This window comes from Rhinolophus sinicus, chromosome 16 (genome assembly GCF_057876585.1).
Source record: "Rhinolophus sinicus isolate RSI-liver-muscle chromosome 16, RSI-T2T, whole genome shotgun sequence".
NCBI classification, from domain to species: Eukaryota; Metazoa; Chordata; class Mammalia; order Chiroptera; family Rhinolophidae; genus Rhinolophus; species Rhinolophus sinicus.
The window spans coordinates 5,319,504-5,337,096 of record NC_142516.1 but is presented as its reverse complement, the minus strand read 5'-3'; the positions used below and the strand labels follow the sequence as shown (position 1 = coordinate 5,337,096).

General features: G+C 58.6%; 1 protein-coding gene across 2 annotated transcripts in view; it reads left to right on the top strand.

Moving 5' to 3' along the window:
• HMCN2 (hemicentin 2) overlaps positions 1-17,593 on the top strand; it is a 136,474-nt gene that overhangs the window by 56,459 nt on the left and 62,422 nt on the right. For both annotated transcript variants that reach the window (XM_019728852.3, XM_074331183.2), the window contains exons 23-36: positions 3,128-3,255; positions 4,901-5,155; positions 5,913-5,999; positions 9,003-9,197; positions 9,996-10,126; positions 10,455-10,602; positions 11,011-11,137; positions 11,889-12,043; positions 13,001-13,279; positions 14,361-14,642; positions 15,173-15,281; positions 15,507-15,676; positions 16,522-16,676; positions 17,138-17,234. In XM_019728852.3, the coding sequence (XP_019584411.3) occupies positions 3,128-3,255; positions 4,901-5,155; positions 5,913-5,999; positions 9,003-9,197; positions 9,996-10,126; positions 10,455-10,602; positions 11,011-11,137; positions 11,889-12,043; positions 13,001-13,279; positions 14,361-14,642; positions 15,173-15,281; positions 15,507-15,676; positions 16,522-16,676; positions 17,138-17,234 (2,318 nt within the window). The remainder of the gene's footprint in view (positions 1-3,127; positions 3,256-4,900; positions 5,156-5,912; positions 6,000-9,002; positions 9,198-9,995; positions 10,127-10,454; positions 10,603-11,010; positions 11,138-11,888; positions 12,044-13,000; positions 13,280-14,360; positions 14,643-15,172; positions 15,282-15,506; positions 15,677-16,521; positions 16,677-17,137; positions 17,235-17,593) is intronic.

Here is a 17,593-nt window from a genome sequence, read left to right as displayed (position 1 = left end):
GCTGCGAGTGCTCCTGGCCCAGCTGAGGCTCCCGGGGGGCAGCTGGCCAGGGTCCCACATGGGGCCAAATCCAGCCGCATCAGGGGGGTAAGGAGGGGGCAGCTGGCGAGGAGAGGACAGTGAAAGGATGAGCAGTCGGCACCCCACCCACTCTCTGGTCCAGTTACCCCACGGTGCAGAGATGGGGGCCTCAGCTGGGGTACTGGTGACCCAGGAGACAAGCTGCTCCCTCAGCAGCATGGCTTGGACTGTCTAGAGGCCCCTGGTGGGGTCTTCATCTTGTTGGGTCTCATATCTCATGCTGCTTCCTGGCCTGATGGCTCCAAGGTCTGGTTATGTCAGCCTACAGCCAGCAGCTCTCTCTGGAGAACCTTCAATGAACTAAACTTCTGAGCTGGACGTTTCGATCACCACAATGGTTGGCAGTGCCATAGCAGAGTCTGCAGGGCGCGTCCTAGGTCTGCCCTGACCAGCTGGGTGGGCTTGGACAGCAGGCCTCCATCTCTCTGGTCTCAGTTTTCTCCTCTGCAAAATGGGGTGATGACCGTGGGGCCTGCCTGCTGTGCTCCCCCCAGGGAGGGCACTCAGCTGTGTGGCGGCACACAGGAAGCGCTCAATAGTTGACAGCCACCCGTTAGCATGGCTGGGTGTATGTTTTACGGGTCCACAGGGATGGCACCTTCTCCCTCTCTGTCATATATTGTGCTTGGCCCTTTGGTGGGTATTGGGTCCCTCTTCCGGAATTCTCCTGCTTGGTTTTTCATGTGGGGCTTCCTTACAAGGGTCTGTGTTGTGGGTGAGGCCCCAGCAAGGAGATGAGGTTCAGAGCAGCCATTGGTGGGTGAAGGTCCCAGCTGACTGGTGCTAGTGGGTGGGCCCTTGCCCTGCCCAGGCTCAGACCCCGCTCTGGCCCCAGGACACATGGGCCTGGCATACACTGGCACACAGTGGGCGTCTGTGGGTGAGGGTCAGCCCTCTGGCGGGTTGGGTAACTGCAGGAAGGGCTTTGCAGCCACAACCATTGATCCCCCCCAGTGTTTGCGCAGTGAGGTTGCAGATGGGTCCTTTAAAAATGGGGGCAGCAGGACAGACAACATGGGTTACAGCCAGAGGGACTGGGCGCAGACAGACCACCTGGGCTTGGAGCAATCTGAGGACAGGAGCGTGTCTTCAACCCCTGTGGCAGCCGGCCCTCCCAAGGGCTCTTTGTCAAGTGAGTGAGTGAGTGAATGAATGAATGAATGAATGAATGAATAGATGGATGGATGAGCAATTGGCTGAACTGGCCTGCCTGGATTTGTAAGGGAAAAGCCAGTGAAGGGGGTCTGGAGGGCAGGAGAGTGGCCTTGAGATGGGGTCACGGGCAGGAAGCAGTGTGAACGCAAGTGAGAAGGGGGGTGTGTGTCCGTGGACTGCTGGGATTTGCCGTCAACTATTTATTGAGTAACTACTGTGAGTCAGGACCTATGCTAAGGGCTGAGACACAGCAGGAACCGCGCACACCTGGCCTCTCCTGTCATGGAGCCATCTGACAGTGACAAGTGGTCACAGGTGTGATAAATGCCATAATGACTCCAGGTGCGTGTAACCGGGAGCAGGGCATTATCTGGGGCAGCCGCAGTGGCTTCCCTGAGCCACAAAGGATGAGGGGGGGCCAAAAAGGTGACCTCTGGGTGGGGGGGGTGGCAGCAAAGGTGTGTACTAGGAATGAGGGGGACGGTGTGGCCTGGGGATTTGCGTGATTCTGAGCTCTTTCTGTTGGGAGCCCTTTGGTCTCTCGAGGACGGTAGGTCCCCCTTGGAGCTCACAGGATCCCTCTCAGACCCACACCCCGCCATCTGCATGGCTTTGTGAATCTTGAAGCCGACCACGAAGGCTCAAGCCCGATGGATGTCATAAACAGGAAATTCCCCGCAAAGCTTCCCCTGTTCTCATCTGGGCGCCACACGGAGCCATCTGGCCACTCGCACTACCATGGAGTGGCTGCCACTGGTTACGCCATATGCACACAGTGACAGTGTGCTCCCTACTTCCTCCCACCTCTCTCCTCCCCTGAACCTACCCCTGGGCTGCAGTCTCCAAATCTGCTGAAGCTGCTGGGAAAGAGGAGGGAGAGCTGGGTCACAAGACAGTGTGGTGAGGGCTGCGATGGGGGAAGCCCAGGCAGCTGTGGGAGTCCGTAGGCTATACCTACCAGCCTTGGAGCATCAAGGCAGCCTTCCTGGAGGAGGTGATATCTAAGTATCGAGGTTTGAGCAGGTGTTGTCCAGGTGAACTTGCAGTTGGGGCCAGCCAGGGCCAGTGGCTGCAGCTCCCCTCTCTGTTTTATGGGGGCAGAGGCTGCGAGGAGCCAAAACATATGGGCAGTGACATCATGCTGCGGGGGCCCCTGGGGTCCAGCCCAGCTGCAGAAGGCTGGCTGGGGGTTCCGGATCCCTGTGGGATGGAGCCAGGTGATTTCAGCAAGGTGGGCCAAACTGGGGAGGACAGTGATGGGAGCCTCCACAGCTTCCTCCTAGGGGCCCAACCCAGTGCTGGGCAACAGAACATTGCAAAGTGCTGGATTCAGAGTCTGGCCGGCCCTGGCACTTAGATGCAGAGGGCCTCTGGGCTGGCAGCTTCTCCCCGACATGGAAGGGCTTCCAAATAGAACCCCTCCCACACACTCACTTCCTCTGAGCCAGGGCAAGGAATGGCAGATGTGTCCGAGGAAGGGGAGTTGGCAGGTATCCAGTCTGGACAAGTGCCGGGCCCTGGGCTCAGCCCACGAGGACTCTGCTCACCAGCTCCAGACACAGGCCGTCTTCGTAAGCCCATTTTGCAGATGAGGAAATGGAGGCTCCAAGAGGTGAAGTGACTTGCTTCACTAAACTAGGAAGAGTTCAGAGTTTGGACTTGAACCCAAGCTGGCTGACTCCTAATCCAGTGCTCTCTCTGTTTCACCAGTTGGCCTAGAGGTCTGGGGAAGTGGAGATGGAGCAGGGGACAGGGATAAAGTGTGGGTGGTGGGCACTGCGTCAGTCCTGGCAGGCTTCCTGGGGGAGATGGCTGGTCTGAGTTGGGTCTTGAGGCGTTTCCTGCAGGCAGGGGTCGATTGGGATCTCACTAGTGCCCCTCATTCCTATAGACATCACCTCCTCCCGTCGGGGTCCCTGCGTCTGGCCCAGGCCCAGGCCAGTGACAGCGGTCTCTACGAATGCACAGCCAGTAATCCTGCGGGGTCTGCCTCTCGGCACTACATTCTTGGGGTACAAGGTAGGGCCAAGCTGTGGCTTCTGTCATACCTATTGTCCTGCCCTTCCTTCTGTTTTTCTCAGTGTCCTCCCCAGTCTCCACATGCCAACTCTGTCACCTCTTCATGGCTCCAGCACTTCCTCCATCACCCCGACTTCCTGTCTTCCTCAAGCTGGATCTCCTTCCCCCCTTTTCTCCCACTCTCTTATACCCCTTGTTTGGGGAGACACTTCAGTGGCCCCCTGAGCACAGAGGGCTGAGCCGGCAGGGGCCTAGGGCAGTGGGGGGACTTGAGGGTCAGAAAGGGGACCCCAGCCCGTCTGGGGACTTAGATCCCATTTACAGAAGCCAGCGGTGGAGTCACGCCACCAAAGACACAGGGAGCTTGTCATCTCCAAGAGCCCCGAGGAATCAGGTTAGGGTTAGTCAAATATGGCCATCAGGCCACATCTGGCCCACCTCCTGTTTTCATATGGCCCATGAGTAAAGAATGGTGTCCACATTTTTAAATGATTGGGGGGGGGGGATGGGGAAGACAAATAACATCTTGTGACATGTGAAAATTATATGAAATTTAAGATTCCGTGTCCGTAAATACAAGTTGTATTGGAACACAGCTACACACATTCATTTATGTTTCATCTGCTTACACGCCGTATTGACAGTGTTGGGTAGTTGAGACAGACCATCTGGCCTGCAAAGCCTAAAGTATTTACTATCTGGCCCTTTACAGAAAAATCTGACCCCTGATCTAAGTTGACTCCCCATTTTACAGGTGGACAGGCTGAGGCTCCGAGAGGAAGGGGGCTCAAAGGTTTGCTGAGATTTGCATGAGCACATGAGAGAGACACAGCAACCGGGGAAAGGGTGATGAGCAGGGCTGGGTTGAATCCTGCCACCCGCTGGCTGTGTGACCTTAGGCCAGCCGCCTGCCCTCTCTGAGTCTTAGATTCCTCCTCTGTAAAGTGAGGACCACAAAAATGCCTATCCCATAGTTGTAGAGGGGATATTGCTGACACCAGGCGCTCAGCACAGTGCAAGCTGTTAATGTTTTCAGCGTGTGTGTGTTTGGGGGTGGGGGGGAGTAGAGGGCATGTGCCCTGGGCCAAGAGGCCAACCTCTGCCCAGGTGCCAGGTTCCCATGCATGGTCTTTTCTCGGGCTCCTCCAAAGCTAGGAAGGGAGTGGGTGTTTCTCAGCTTCCCCTGAGGGGCCAGGATATTTGTCCCAGTGTCCCGTGCAGCCCCGGAGTCGGATGGCCCGTGGGGTCCATGAATTTTCCTGGGCCCACGTGGTCCAAATCCCCAGGAGGCCACCTAGACTCCTGGTCACACAGACCCAGGTTTGGGGCTGGTTCCAGCTCCAATCCGCCAAGGGAGTGAGTGACTCTGGCCAAGTCACATAACCTTTGAGAGCCTCAGTGTGTTCATGCGCCCAGTGGGCATGGCGTCACCTCCCCAGAGGAAAGACCAAATGAGATGGAAGGTGGGAAAGCGACTTAAAAACACTGAGAAAGAAATGAACACCACCGTCCTCCCAGAGCCCAGGGTAGGGAGAGATGGAGATGGAGTGACGAGAGTGATTCCAGCCATGACACCATGAGTCTGGGCTCTGACACTCCCCACCCCAGGCCCCCACCTTGACAGCCCTCCCCGTGGCCCTGTCAGTCCCCCCCCAGGTGCAGCCAGGCCCACGGGTCCTGAAGGTCCTGGCGGGCGAAGCTCTGGACCTGAACTGCGTGGCCGAAGGCACCCCAGAGCCCAAGTTGACCTGGTCCAAGGACGGGGTGACCCTGCATGGTGGGGAGCCTGATGGCTCTATCCACTTCACAGCCATCCAAACCTCTGATGCTGGCATGTACCGCTGTGAGGCCTCCAGTAACGCTGGGGAGGACAGCTGGGAGCTGGAGCTCAAGGTGCTGGGTGAGTCCCTGAACCCCAGAACTCACCACTCCCCACCTCCCCAACAGCAACCTGGGCTTCTGAGATACTCGTCTGCCCTCTGGGCTCGGGGCCTGCTTGACCACTGCCTTCCTCCTGGGCCCCCAGCCCTGAGATGTCAGGAAGACTCTGTCCTGTGGGTACTCTGTCCTCTGGGGTGGACAGAAGGCAGTGTGGGTAGTGATTGAAGAGCAGGGCGTGGGCTCCAGTCCAGCTTCTTCACTTACCAGCTGGACAACTGTAGGCCAGTTATGTACACTCTCTGACCCTCAGTTTTCTCACCTGTAAAATGGGTCCAATAATATGTGAGGGAGGGTCAGCGAGAGAATGTGTGTGAAGCACCTGGTGCATAGAAAGTTCTGGACTAATAGCACTAGCATTTTCACTATTATGAATTTAATTAAAACAAACTTGGAAAGATGCTGCTGGAAGGGAGGTGCAGGGCAGGACGAAGCTTGGCCCCAAGTCATTGAGATCCCAAGCTCAGCCTCTCGAGCCTATGGAGTCATGTAGCCCTGCCGGCTGCTCTGACTCGCTTGCCCTGAGGCTGAGGATGGGAGCACAGGACTTGTACCCCCTTATGCCTGACTAGAGCTCTGGTGGGGGGCACCCTCCTCGCTGGCCCTGGGTCCCTGGGCTCTGGGGGTGTGAGTGAGGCCAATCTTTGGGCTCTGGGGGTGTGAGTGTGGCCAATCTTTGGGCTCTGGGGTGTGAGTGTGGCCACATCGCCTCCCACCAGAGCCACCACACTGGGGGACCGATGAGACCAACGGCTTGCTGGAGAGAGTGGCGGGAGAGAATGCCAGCCTGCCGTGCCCTGCCAGAGGTGAGGCTGGACTGGGGGTGGGCCAGGCTGGGGAGGAACCCCCCGCCCACATTCCAGTGCCCTGGGTCACACACTGTGGGCAGTGCCATGGGTTATGCATGGTTATGGGGTCCTGACTTCTATCCAGGGCCATGCCAAGTACTTCATCCCATCGACACCCTAGAGGCTGGGTATTAGCATTAGCTCTTTTTTATCAGGGGCAATCCAGGCATAGTTAAGCAGCTTGCTGGGAAGGTGACTCACGAAGTGGGGTGTGGTTTGACCTCAGCCCCAAGAGCCTGTTAAACCCTGGGCCCCTCTGGGCCTGGGCACTGTAACAGCTGGGTCCGGGGAAGGCCCAACGGTCCTTATGGATTGGAGCTCAGTGGCCCCTGCCTTTTCCCCACACCCCAGACTTTCTCATGGAGGATGGATTCACGTGGTCCTGGGCAAACCAGCCTTCTGAGGACCCCTTAGGGGTGGCAGCGTTCTGTGGGGCCGAGATAGCTACCCTATGGTCAGCTGTCCAGCATTGAACCCTGCTTTGGCGCTCCCAGGCTGGGGCACTTGATGCCTCCTTCCTGAGCCTCCGTTTTCTTGCCTGTAGAGTGGTGTCACCCCAGTCCCTCCACTCAGGGCTGCTGTGAGGGCTCAGTGGGACCGGAGTTTTAGGTCCCAGCACTGTGCCTGGCACATAGCAGGGGGCTCGGGGAAATGGGCGGAGTCAATGAATGTTGAGTGAATGAATGATTTACCCTGCCACGCCTGGCGGATCCACTCCCCTCTGAGTGGCTTCTTTTGGCTTTGGGCTCTTCTGTGACTGCTGAGAGAATGCGCTGTGTGCCCTGTGTGTGGATGGCGCTCTCTAGAAGGCCGGGTATCTGGGCGTCTGAGGAATCAGGGACAGCTTAAGGCCGGGTGTCTGGGCGTCTGAGGAATCAGGGACAGCTTAAGGCCGGGTGTCTGGGCCTCTGAGCAGTCAGGGGCTGCTTGCCAAAAGCCTCAGAGGAACTGAGTAGCTGGTTCCAGTCGCAGCTGTGCTTGCTGGGGCCACAGGGCCCAGGGAATTCCCTGGACCAGGGCTGAAGGAGAGGCAGGTAGGAGGCAGGCACTGGCTGGGAGCTGTGGGAGCCTGTGGGGTCCAGTCTGCAGAACTGCCCACCTGGAGGGGCCTGAAGCCTTGGCCCTTGACCATGGCGCCACCTTGTGTCGGTCTCTGGTGACAGCAAGCAGCGGTTCCGCGCTCTCAGGAGGTGGGACCCACGCAGCCCTGCCTCCTGCCCTTGATGTCTCAGGGCTGCCCACATTCAGGGGCCAGTCCTCTGGGCCAGACTTCAGCCTCGCCAGCATAAGCCAAGCCCCTCCAATAAACACTGCCTTGCCCTGGCCAGCGCCTGACCCTGGCTGCCCTTGGCCTTCTTTCTCAAGCAGGTGGCTGTCTGATGGGCAATGTTGGGCCCTGGCATTCACCAGCCACGTGACCTTGGGCTTGGTGAGTTCAGAGGGTGAAAGGAGAAAGTGTCCAGCCTGGCGCTGGAATGTGGGAGTCCTGGTACCATGGGTGACACCATCTGCCTCCTCCTTGTGGCGTGGGACTGTGCCCACAAGCCTGGCCACCGACTTGCTGGTGATGCTGAGACCTCATTGCTCCTCTCTTGGCCCCTGTGAAATGGGAGTGGGGAGGTGAGGTGAGGTATTTTCAGGGACAGCTCTGAGTCCCCCAGATCTTCCCCCTGCAGAGCTGCAGTGCTGCTCTGTGGTTAGAGCTCTCTTACAGGTTAGACTTTTTGTATTAAGAACAAAGCTCTTCTTCCCCACCCTCTCACCTCCATCCTCTAACCGCCCGTCCCTCTAGCTCTCCAAAGGCTGCCTTTCTGGTGTGCTCCAGGGGTCCTCTAGCCTCTGTAAGACTGGATCAAAAAAATAAATACAAATAAATCAATAACTAAATTAATGAGAAAAAAAAGTTCCAGAGCTCAAAACCCAGTGCCCCTCCAGGCCAGCAGCTCTGAAGTCCTGGGCGGTGAGGGGATGGGAGTGGGTCGGGCTCTCAGAGAAGCTGGAGGAGCTTGGGGGGCTTGTGGTGCATCTGTGTGTGTCCTATGTGGTGTGTGTGCGTGTGTGTGTGTGTGTGTGTGTGTGCGTGTTCATGCATATGTCCCCACAGTAGAGGAGCAGGCCCTGGCAGTGGGACACTAGGACAGGAAGCCGCAGAGGATTCCATGAGGAAACAGCCCTTGGGGTGGGATTAAGTAGCTTGCCCAGAGGTACACAGAGGGGGCAGCCGGCAGAGGGCACTTCCTTTCTGTCACGGCCAGCAGGCAAGGTCCCCAGCACTTTAAGAAGTGACCAGTACAAGGTAGAATGGGGCCAGGGACCCTCCTGAAAGATGACACCTAGGGTGCCTTGGGCGTCCCACATGGTGATCCCACCCCCCAAGCCCACCCACATGGGGCGGCCCACCCTGCCCTCCGACAGCGCTTCCTATATACAGAGCGAGTGTGTTTCCAAAGGGAACCCACCCTGCCAGGGGGTGGCAGATAAAGCAGGCGGCGTTGTTGAAGATAGTATTAGCAATGATAGAATTAGCAATGGTCGCGAGTCCCAATGAGTAGTGGTGGCAGAGGATATGGATGGTGATGCAGGGTGCTGACCTACTATGTGCCAGGTACTGGGTTTGCAGCTGGGGGTGCATCAGGGAACAAAGCAAAGACCCCGGCTCTTGTGGGAAGACAGACAATAGACAAAGAAACCTAAACTATTGTGTTTACATCAATGAGAAAGTTGGAGGTGATGGCACAAATGAAAACTCAGGGCAGGCCAGGGTCTTGGGAGTGCCAGTGGGGTACAATTCCATATGAGGTGGGGCCTCCGAGAAGGACCCAGAAAGGAGCTCTTAGCCCCTGTGCCTGTGGCCCCCAAGTGTGGACACGCAGCATTGGGTGGCCAGGGTCAGCGACATGACCACAGGGGACAGGGTAGGTGTGGGGGGTATTCATGCTGATGACTGATGTGCCCGGCCAGGGAACCCCAAGCCACAGGTCACGTGGCGGAAGGGTCCGTCCTCGGAGCCCCTGCGTGACCGGCCAGGCCTGGCAGTGCTGGACGGAGGCGCTCTGTTCCTGGCTTCAGTGTCTCCCACCGATGGCGGAGACTACGAGTGCCAGGCCACCAACGAGGCGGGCTCCGCCTCCAGGAGAGTCAAGCTGGTGGTCTATGGTGAGCAGGGGCCCCCCGAGCTTGGGCAGCTGGTGCCCCAGGATGCCCAGGGCCCGAGGGCTCCGCGGGGGAGTCTGCAGGCTACTCTGTGCTTAGGGTGGGGGTGGGGGGCCTAAAGGTGTCATTGGGAGAGCGGCAGGGTACACGGGCACCCCGTTCCTCAGACCCCATGCAGACTGTGAGGGGAGGAAGCTGGAACTCCATCAGTGGCTTTAAAATGCTCTCGTAGGTGACTTCATTTTAAAGTGAGGACAGATGGCCTGCCTCCACTGAAAGCTGGTTAAAGTGCCCCGAGCTCCTATCTTTCCTGTCAGCTCCCTTGAGCTCCTCAGCCCCCTATCCACGGTGCTATGTGCAGAGGGAGGGGGCCCTTCCCCTCCACTTGGCCATCCTGGAGGTGGATGGGAGAAGTGGTTTTATCTGCCACTAATGGGCCGCCTCCCACCTCCCTGTGACCAGCCACCTTGGCTTGCCATGTCATGACTTGCCTGGCAAGTTTGTTCCAAAGACAACCCAGGCCCCACTTCAGAGATTCTGACTCGAGACCCTCGCAGGTGACCATGACAGCAGGTTGAGTGTAGAACTGGATGGATCTGGAGCTCTGGCATCTTGCGAAGCTAATTGTCAAAGAGCAGCATCTGTGCCCGGGCATGCCCCGGGGGTGCGGGTCCCAAGCGGGGGGCTGGGACCCCAGAATCTGGGGCTGCCTGTCCAGGCCAGGCAGAGCGGCCAGACGAGCCCAGGCAGCTGTGGCCCTCCAGGAGGGGGGGAAGCTCCTCTGCCTCTTCTTTCTCCCAGTGCCCCCCAACATCCGGGAGGATGGATACAGGGCCAACGTGTCAGGCATGGCGGGGCAGTCCCTGACACTGGAGTGTGACGCGAACGGCTTTCCAGCCCCTGAGATCGTGTGGCTCAAGGACGGGCAGCCGGTGGGTGTCCTCTGGGGCGGCCCGGCTGCTGGTGGGATGTAGAGAGAATACAGGCCTTCTGGACAGCTTCCTGCATGTGCCAAGGTGTGGCAGGGAGATGTGACAGGTGTCTTTAGGGATGCACTGGGGCTTGGGGCACGTGAGGACTTGGTCCCATGATGAAGCCTGGGGGACTGCATGGTGGAGAGGGCACGGGACTGGTTGGGGAGTCAGAAGCCCCAGGTTCCTGTCACCACCAGCTAGCTCCCTGGGCCTCAGTTTCCTTGTTGCTGATGCTAGGAAGTGGCCAGACCCTACTCACCACCTCCATCTGGCCTCTTCTGCCCAGATGCCCAAGGTGGGTAGCCACCGGCTCCTGGACGGGGCCCGGGCCCTCCACTTCCCCAGGATCCAGGAGGACGATTCTGGCCTCTACTCCTGCCGGGCGGAGAACCAGGCGGGGACTGCCCAGAAGGATTTCAATCTCCTCGTCCTCAGTGAGTGAGGCTGGAGCCTGCACAGCTCTTAAGTGTGTCTGGCCCTGCAGCCCCTACCCTTTGGGGTAGGTGAGGGGAAACAGGAGACTCTGTCTGCTGAGAGCAGGGCCACAGAGGGGCCCACACCAGACCCAATGGTCGTCCCCACGGAGCTATCAAGGCAGACATTAGACAATCACATAATTACCCAAGTAATGACTGTTGTGTCATAGGCTGCAAGAAAGTAGTGCAGGCTGCAGAGGAAGCAAAACCGGGGCCCAGTCCAGCCAGGGTCATGGGGGAGCTTCCCAGGACTGATGGCAGAAGGGAAGGGTGCAGCAGGCAGGGGGACCTGCCCAGGCAAAGGCCCTGCAGTATGCAGGGTTTGCAGGGTTCGAGCAGTCTCACCGCTACCCCTTCTCGCCCCAGTACCACCTTCCCTGCTCGGAGCTGGGGCTGCCCAGGAGGTGCTGGGCCTGCTTGGTGCTGAGGTGGAGCTGCAGTGCCGGACCTCAGGGGTCCCCACACCCCAGGTGGAGTGGACCAAGGACAGGCAGTGAGTGGCAACCCTGGCAAATGGTGTGGGGGTAGTGCCCAGACCTGGGCCGAGTAGATGGGGGGCTCTGTGGGGCTTTGACAGGCATTGCACGTGCTACCAGGGCCCAGGCAGAGGGCAGTGTGGGCCCCTCCCACCCAGCCTGGGACCCCCCAGCTGAGATACTTCTCTCACCCAGCAGGATTTTCTCATCACTCAGCCTTCCTTTTCCTTTTTTTTAAAATATATATTTTTGAGGTAAAATCCACATAACCTGAAATTAACCATTCTAAAGTACACAATTCCGTGGCATTTAGCACACCTACAGTGTTGTACAACCATCGCCTCTGTCTAGTTCCGGAACATTTCATCACCCCAAAGGAGACCCCATACTCATCAGCCGTCACTCCCTCGGCTCCTTTCCCCCCAGCCCCTGGCAACCACCAGTCTGCTTTTTGTCTCTGTAGATTTACCTGTATTTCATGTACATTTCATGCACTCACACAATCTGTGGCCTTTTGTGTCTGGCTTCTTTCACTTAGCACAGTTTCCGAGGTTCACCTGTGCTGTAGCGTATGTCAGTACTTCCTCTAAACGGCTGAATAATATTCCACTGTAGGGACCACTTGGTTTATCCATTCACTGTTGATGGGCACGTGGACTGTCTGCAGCTTTCGGCGACTGAATCTCTCAGCCCTGCTTGTCCTGAGAGCAGCCGGCCCCTGCCACCACCTCGGCCTGACTGGCGCTGTTCTCCTGACCATCTTTGCAGGCCTGTCCTTCCGGGAGACCCTCATATCCAGCTCCAGGAGGATGGCCAGGTTCTCAGAATCACCAGCAGTCACCTGGGGGACGAGGGGCGGTACCAGTGCGTGGCCTTCAGCCCAGCGGGCCAGCAGGCGAAGGACTTCCAGCTCAGAATCCACTGTGAGCCCGGCCTCTGCCCAGCGCCCACCCTGGGCCCTCACCAAGCTTCGCTCTGCTGCCCACTGCATGGAGGGAGAACGAGGACAGAATGGGGACCCCGAGGAGTGAGCCCCCAGTCCATAAAGCTGGAGGGAGGGACAGAGGGAACCTGCCAACATCTTCCAAATCCCATGGTCCTTATCTCAGCTTCGCAAGCTTTACATTTCTGATGCCACTGGGGTGATTGCTTCGTTAACTTTTTCTTTATACTGAAACACATTTATTTAAAAGGATATTTAATATCCCAACTGTAAGTGGCCCTCATGGGAGGAAGCTGTGAGATCAAATGCAATGAAAGAAAGCCCGGTGGGAAATGCTCAGGAGTGAGCTGCCTGCCAGGGTGCTGAGCTGTGTCTGCTCTCTGTGGGAAAGGGCTGAGGAGAAAGTGCGGGAAAGGTTGAGTACATAGCCACACAAACAGAGCCTTTCCTTTATCGTAATCAGGATGGAGGAGATTTGGAAGGGGCATAGCTGTTCCGCTGTGAGATGCAGTTATTTCATACCGTGTGCCCAGACCCCCCGAGTGTCACCTTGGTACCACTGGCAGTGTGTGACCTGCCCCGTGGGGACCCTGATCTAGTTCAGCCCTTCATTTTATAGATGGGGCGATGGGCCCAGAGAGAGGAGGTGACCTACCTGGGTCATGCAGCCGGTCAGAGGCAGAGTGGGGTCCAGAGCCCCAGCTGTGACCACCCCCACCTTCTGTACCTCTTCAGATGACCTGGCTTTCTTTCCATGTCAACATGTCCCAAGCTGGTCTCTCCCGTCTGTCCCAGACTCTCCACCTCTCCCCTGCAGTGGAAGCGTGTGACACGTGAAGTGCTTGTGGCTCACAGGCATGTGTATGCCACTCTGAGGGTTGGAACACTGGCTGCTTTGGGGGGGCTCCCTGTAACCTCCCCCCCCCATTGTCCTCAGCACCTCCCACCATCTGGGGCTCCAACGAGACGACCGAGGTGGCCGTCATGGAGGGCCACCCGGTGTGGTTCCTGTGTGAGGCCCGAGGAGTGCCGGCTCCGGACATCACCTGGTTCAAGGACGGGGCCCTGGTCCAGCCCAGCCCTGAGGCTGTCTACACCAGGGGTGGCCGGCAGCTGCAGCTGGGGAGGGCCCAGGTCTCGGATGCTGGCGTCTACACCTGCAAGGCCAGCAACCCTGTGGGGGTCATGGAGAAGGCCACGAGGCTGGAGGTTTACGGTGAGTGGCTGGGGTTACAGCAGCGAGCAGTGGTCAGCGGGATGGGCAGAGGGAGGGACTCTGGGCAAGATGGCCTCTGCCTGTCTCCACAGGTCAGTGAGGCGAGTGGCCAGAGGCCCAGGACAATGGGACTAAGGAGTTAGCCAGGGAAAAGGGTCATCTCATCTTGTCTAACTTCCCTCCTACAGGCGAGAAAACAGGCCAGGAGTGGAAGGGCCTATCTAGGGGCCCAGGCAGGGCCGAGTAGAACAGGTTTCCTCTCATGACTTAGGGCTTTTTACGAAACCACACCCAGACCCCCATGACCACTGCTAAGAACTAACTACTCTTACTCACCATGAGCCAGACCCCCGGGGGCCCTTCGCAGCTCAGCCCCTTTAATCGGCTGGAGGGCCTTGGGCCTTGGTGTCCGCACTTACAGATGAGCATAGTGGGCTCTGGGGCTGCAGAGGCTGCCCGGGGCACCCTGCTGGGAGGTGATGGGACCCGGGGCTTTCACCATCAGTCTTGCCCTGTTAACCTTGGCGTTGGCTGTCACCAGGGGCTTGGCTGTGAGGCCCTGCAGAGAACTCGGAGGAAAATGTGTGTGTAGGTGGCAGGGATGGGGTCTGAGCAGGGCCTAGTGAGGTTTGGAGGGCAGAATGCAGGCTACTGGGGTCCTCCTGGCCCTTAAAGCTGAGTCGGCTCAGGAGCTCTGACCCCCAAAGATGCAGAGGGCTTGGGTGCTGGAGCCCCAAGACCCCAAAGGGAAGTTGGGCTGTGAGGCGTCTGTGGGCAGCTTCTGAGGATGAGCCCAGCTGCCAGCTTGGGGCCTCTGACCCAGACAAGCTGTTGTTTTGCCTGTGACGAGCCCACAGGGGTGGCAGGAGATGGAGAGAAAATGCAAGCGGTGCTGAGGAGGGGGAGAGTACTTCCAACCAGGGGCCTGGGTCAGGCTTCCTGGAGGAGCTGATATTTGAACAGGGTTTCAGCTAGTAGAGGTCAGGGAAGAGGCTGTCACGTGTTGTGAGGTTGGCCAGGGGCCTAACCAGGGCCGGGTGTCACACTCTGGTCCCTGAGCAGCCCCGTGCCTCTCCCGCAGTCCCACCCACCATCGAGGGCGCTGGCGCAGGGCCTCACTTGGTAAAAGCCGTGGCTGGGAGGCCCTTGGCGCTGGAGTGTGTGGCCAGAGGCTACCCACCCCCCACCCTCTCCTGGCACCATGAGGGACTGCCCATGGCGGAGAGCAACGGGACATGGCTGGAGGCAAGCGGTGGCGTACTGAGCCTGGAGAGTGTGGGGGAGGCATCTGGAGGCCTGTACAGCTGCGTGGCCAGCAGCCCTGCTGGGGAGGCCATGCTGCAATACGCCGTGGACGTGCAGGGTGAGCCCAGGCCCGTCCCACCTGAGTCACCAGGACTGTGGAGCCCTCCTCCGACACCTACTTTGTGCCAGCCCCCACAGCCCTCTGCCCTTCAGGAGTCGCTTCCCATCAATAGGATGGACGTTTATCGAGAACTCCCTGAGGCCCAAAACCGGGTTGTGGGCAGTAGTCCTCGGGATGGTGGGGTGGGGCCTTCCCCTGCTCTCTCCCATTGGGCAGACATTTCTCAGTCATTAATTCTGGCCCGTGTGGTGTTGGAGATAAGGCAGGGAACAAAGCAGGCAGGACTCTGGAGCCCTGGGTCTGGTGGGGAGACAGATATTGAATAAACAGGACAAGCCAGAGGGGAGGCCAGGGGGTCCAGGCCTTGGGTGGTCCTGGAAGGCCTCCCGGAGGAGGGACCATTTATGGGGGAACTTGAAGGGTGAGGTGAGGCTTGGGCCTTGCTCTGGGGGCATTGGAGACTTGGGAGGGCTTTCGGCCGGGATTTGCTTACCTCTAAACACTCAATGGGGGGCTCCTGCCTGCAGTGCCCCCACAACTCCTGGTGGCTGAAGGCTTGGGCCAGGTGACCACCCTCGTGGGACAGCGGCTGGAACTTCCCTGCCAGGCCTCAGGCTCCCCAGTGCCCACTATCCAGTGCGTATGGGGTGGTAGAGACCAGGGCTGGAGCTGGAGGTTGTGGGCAGAGAGCACATGCTTTGGGGGTGCGTGGGGACAGAAGACACTGCCCCTTCTCAGGAGTATGACAAAGGCCAGGACCGTGTGAGCAGGCAGGAGGAGCTGCCAGGCCTCCTGGCTTGTCCTGCCGACCCTGCCTTCCCTGGGCTCAGGCCGACCTGTCCCCCTCCCCACCCACCTTAGATGGCTGCAGAATGGCCGCCCAGCTGAGGAGCTGTCGGGGGTGCAGGTAGCCTCCCAGGGGACCACACTGCACATTGACCATGTGGAGCCAGGCCATGCGGGCCTCTTCTCCTGCCAGGCCACCAATGAAGCAGGCACTGCTGGGGCCGAGGTGGAGCTGTCAGTGCACGGTGAGGGGCATGGGCAGCCTGACAGGCCAGGGTGGGTAGAGCCAGAGGGCCGTGTGCATCTGTGCCTCTGGCAGGCCTGGTGGACCTGGGAAGGACAGGGGGCTAGTCTTCTCGGAACAGTGCTTCTGGGCTGGACTTCCCAGCTCCCCAAAGAGATGTAGGATGACAGGCTGGTCTTACCTGTTTACCACACTTGTTATCTGTCCAGCCCTCATTTTCCTCCCCAGTCTTTCCTCTCTCCATGTTGACCACAACAAACTTCATTCAGCTCTTTCAGTACATTAGCTCTCTCACCTCCAAGCCTACAAATGCTGTTTCCCTGCGTGGAACAGTCTCCCTCTTTGCCTGCTAGCTCCTCCCTGTCTTTCAGGTCGGTCCTAAACCACCCCTTCCTCCAGGAAGCCCTCCTGGATTCCACTATGGTTCTAATCCACACTGCGTATCCTCTGCTGGCTATAGCTCACCATCTACTGTATTGAGAGTGCTTGTTTGGTTGTCCATCTCTGCGGCCCGGCTCTGGGAGCTCTAAGAAGGATATACAGTGGCCACCATACAGTTCGAGGCACAGAGTAGAAGCTCGATGGATGGATGGATGGATGGATGGATGGATGGATGGATGGATGGATGGATGGATGGGAGAGTTTTTAAAGAAAGGAAAGACCTGCCCTACTGGCTCCCAGTCTGGCACTCTTCCCTGAAGCCAGGTGTCTAGGGGCTTGATTGGGGGACCTTAGAGGGCAGCCTGCAAGGCCACTCCCTCCTCCCCAGGCAATGAGGGGGTTGCTGGGTGCCCACTGCACCCCTCCTGATCTTGACTCGGCCCTCCCTGCCTCTCCCCTGCCCAGAGCTCCCATCTGTGGTCATCATTGGGGGTGAGAACATCACAGCCCCTTTCCTGCAGCCTGTGACCCTCCGATGTGAAGGGACTGGGGTGCCTACCCCAAGCCTCCGCTGGTGGAAGGATGGGGTGGCCCTGGCATCCTCGGGGGGGAACCTGCAGGTACGTGCAGGGGTCCTAGGGCTGGTGGGGCAACCTTGCACAGGGGGAGGGGCCGCTTTTTAGGGGCCCTGGAGACCCCAGTGGGGCCCTGGCGGCCTGGAGGCAGGACGAGTACTCAGCCTGGGAAAATGGTCAGGGGACCTGTGTGCTGAGCCTGAAGAGGGGAGGGAGCCCTTAGCCTAGTCAGGTCCCAGAGCAGCAGCGTCAGAGGGAGACACTGGAGGGAAGGGGAGTATCCCCATGATCAGGGGATTTTCTGGAATCTGCATGCATGGCTCAAAACTTCACCCCCAGAGCCAAACTTGTCCCCGTGTCTCACTTCTCCTGCCCCTGGGGCCAGCAGCAGCCCCTCGCCGTGTCGCCGTGTCCTAGCATCTCTCTGACTGCCCTCCAGTTCCGGGCCCCGTGTCCCCACCCCCCAGGTCCCCATGATACACTGCCCTTCCTCCTCCCGGCCCTAGATTGAGAAGGTGGACCTGAGGGACGAAGGTGTCTACACTTGCGCTGCCACAAACCTGGCTGGGGAGAGCAAGAGGGACGTGCTGCTCAAGGTTATGGGTGAGGACACAGGCGCTGGATGGGGGTGGTCCCTTCAGGGCCCTCGGGACTGCCGTGGGGAGCCGTGGTGGGGAGATGGGGTTGTAAACTCAGTCATGCACCCGGTGGCCAGTTAGCTCAGTTGGTTGGAGCTGATGGCACCGTGGTTGCCGGTTCAACCCCAACACGGGCCACTGGGAGCTGCGCCCTCCTTAAAAAAAAAAAAAAATCAGTCACGTACTTGACTTTAGAAGTAGAAACTCATTTGCCCTGTGGCCCCTTTTGGATATTTTCTGCAGGATTTGTAGAGGACGCCCTTGTCTGCAATCATATTTGCCTTTGCTTATTTTATTTGTTTTGGGGGTTCCCTCACGTCTTTG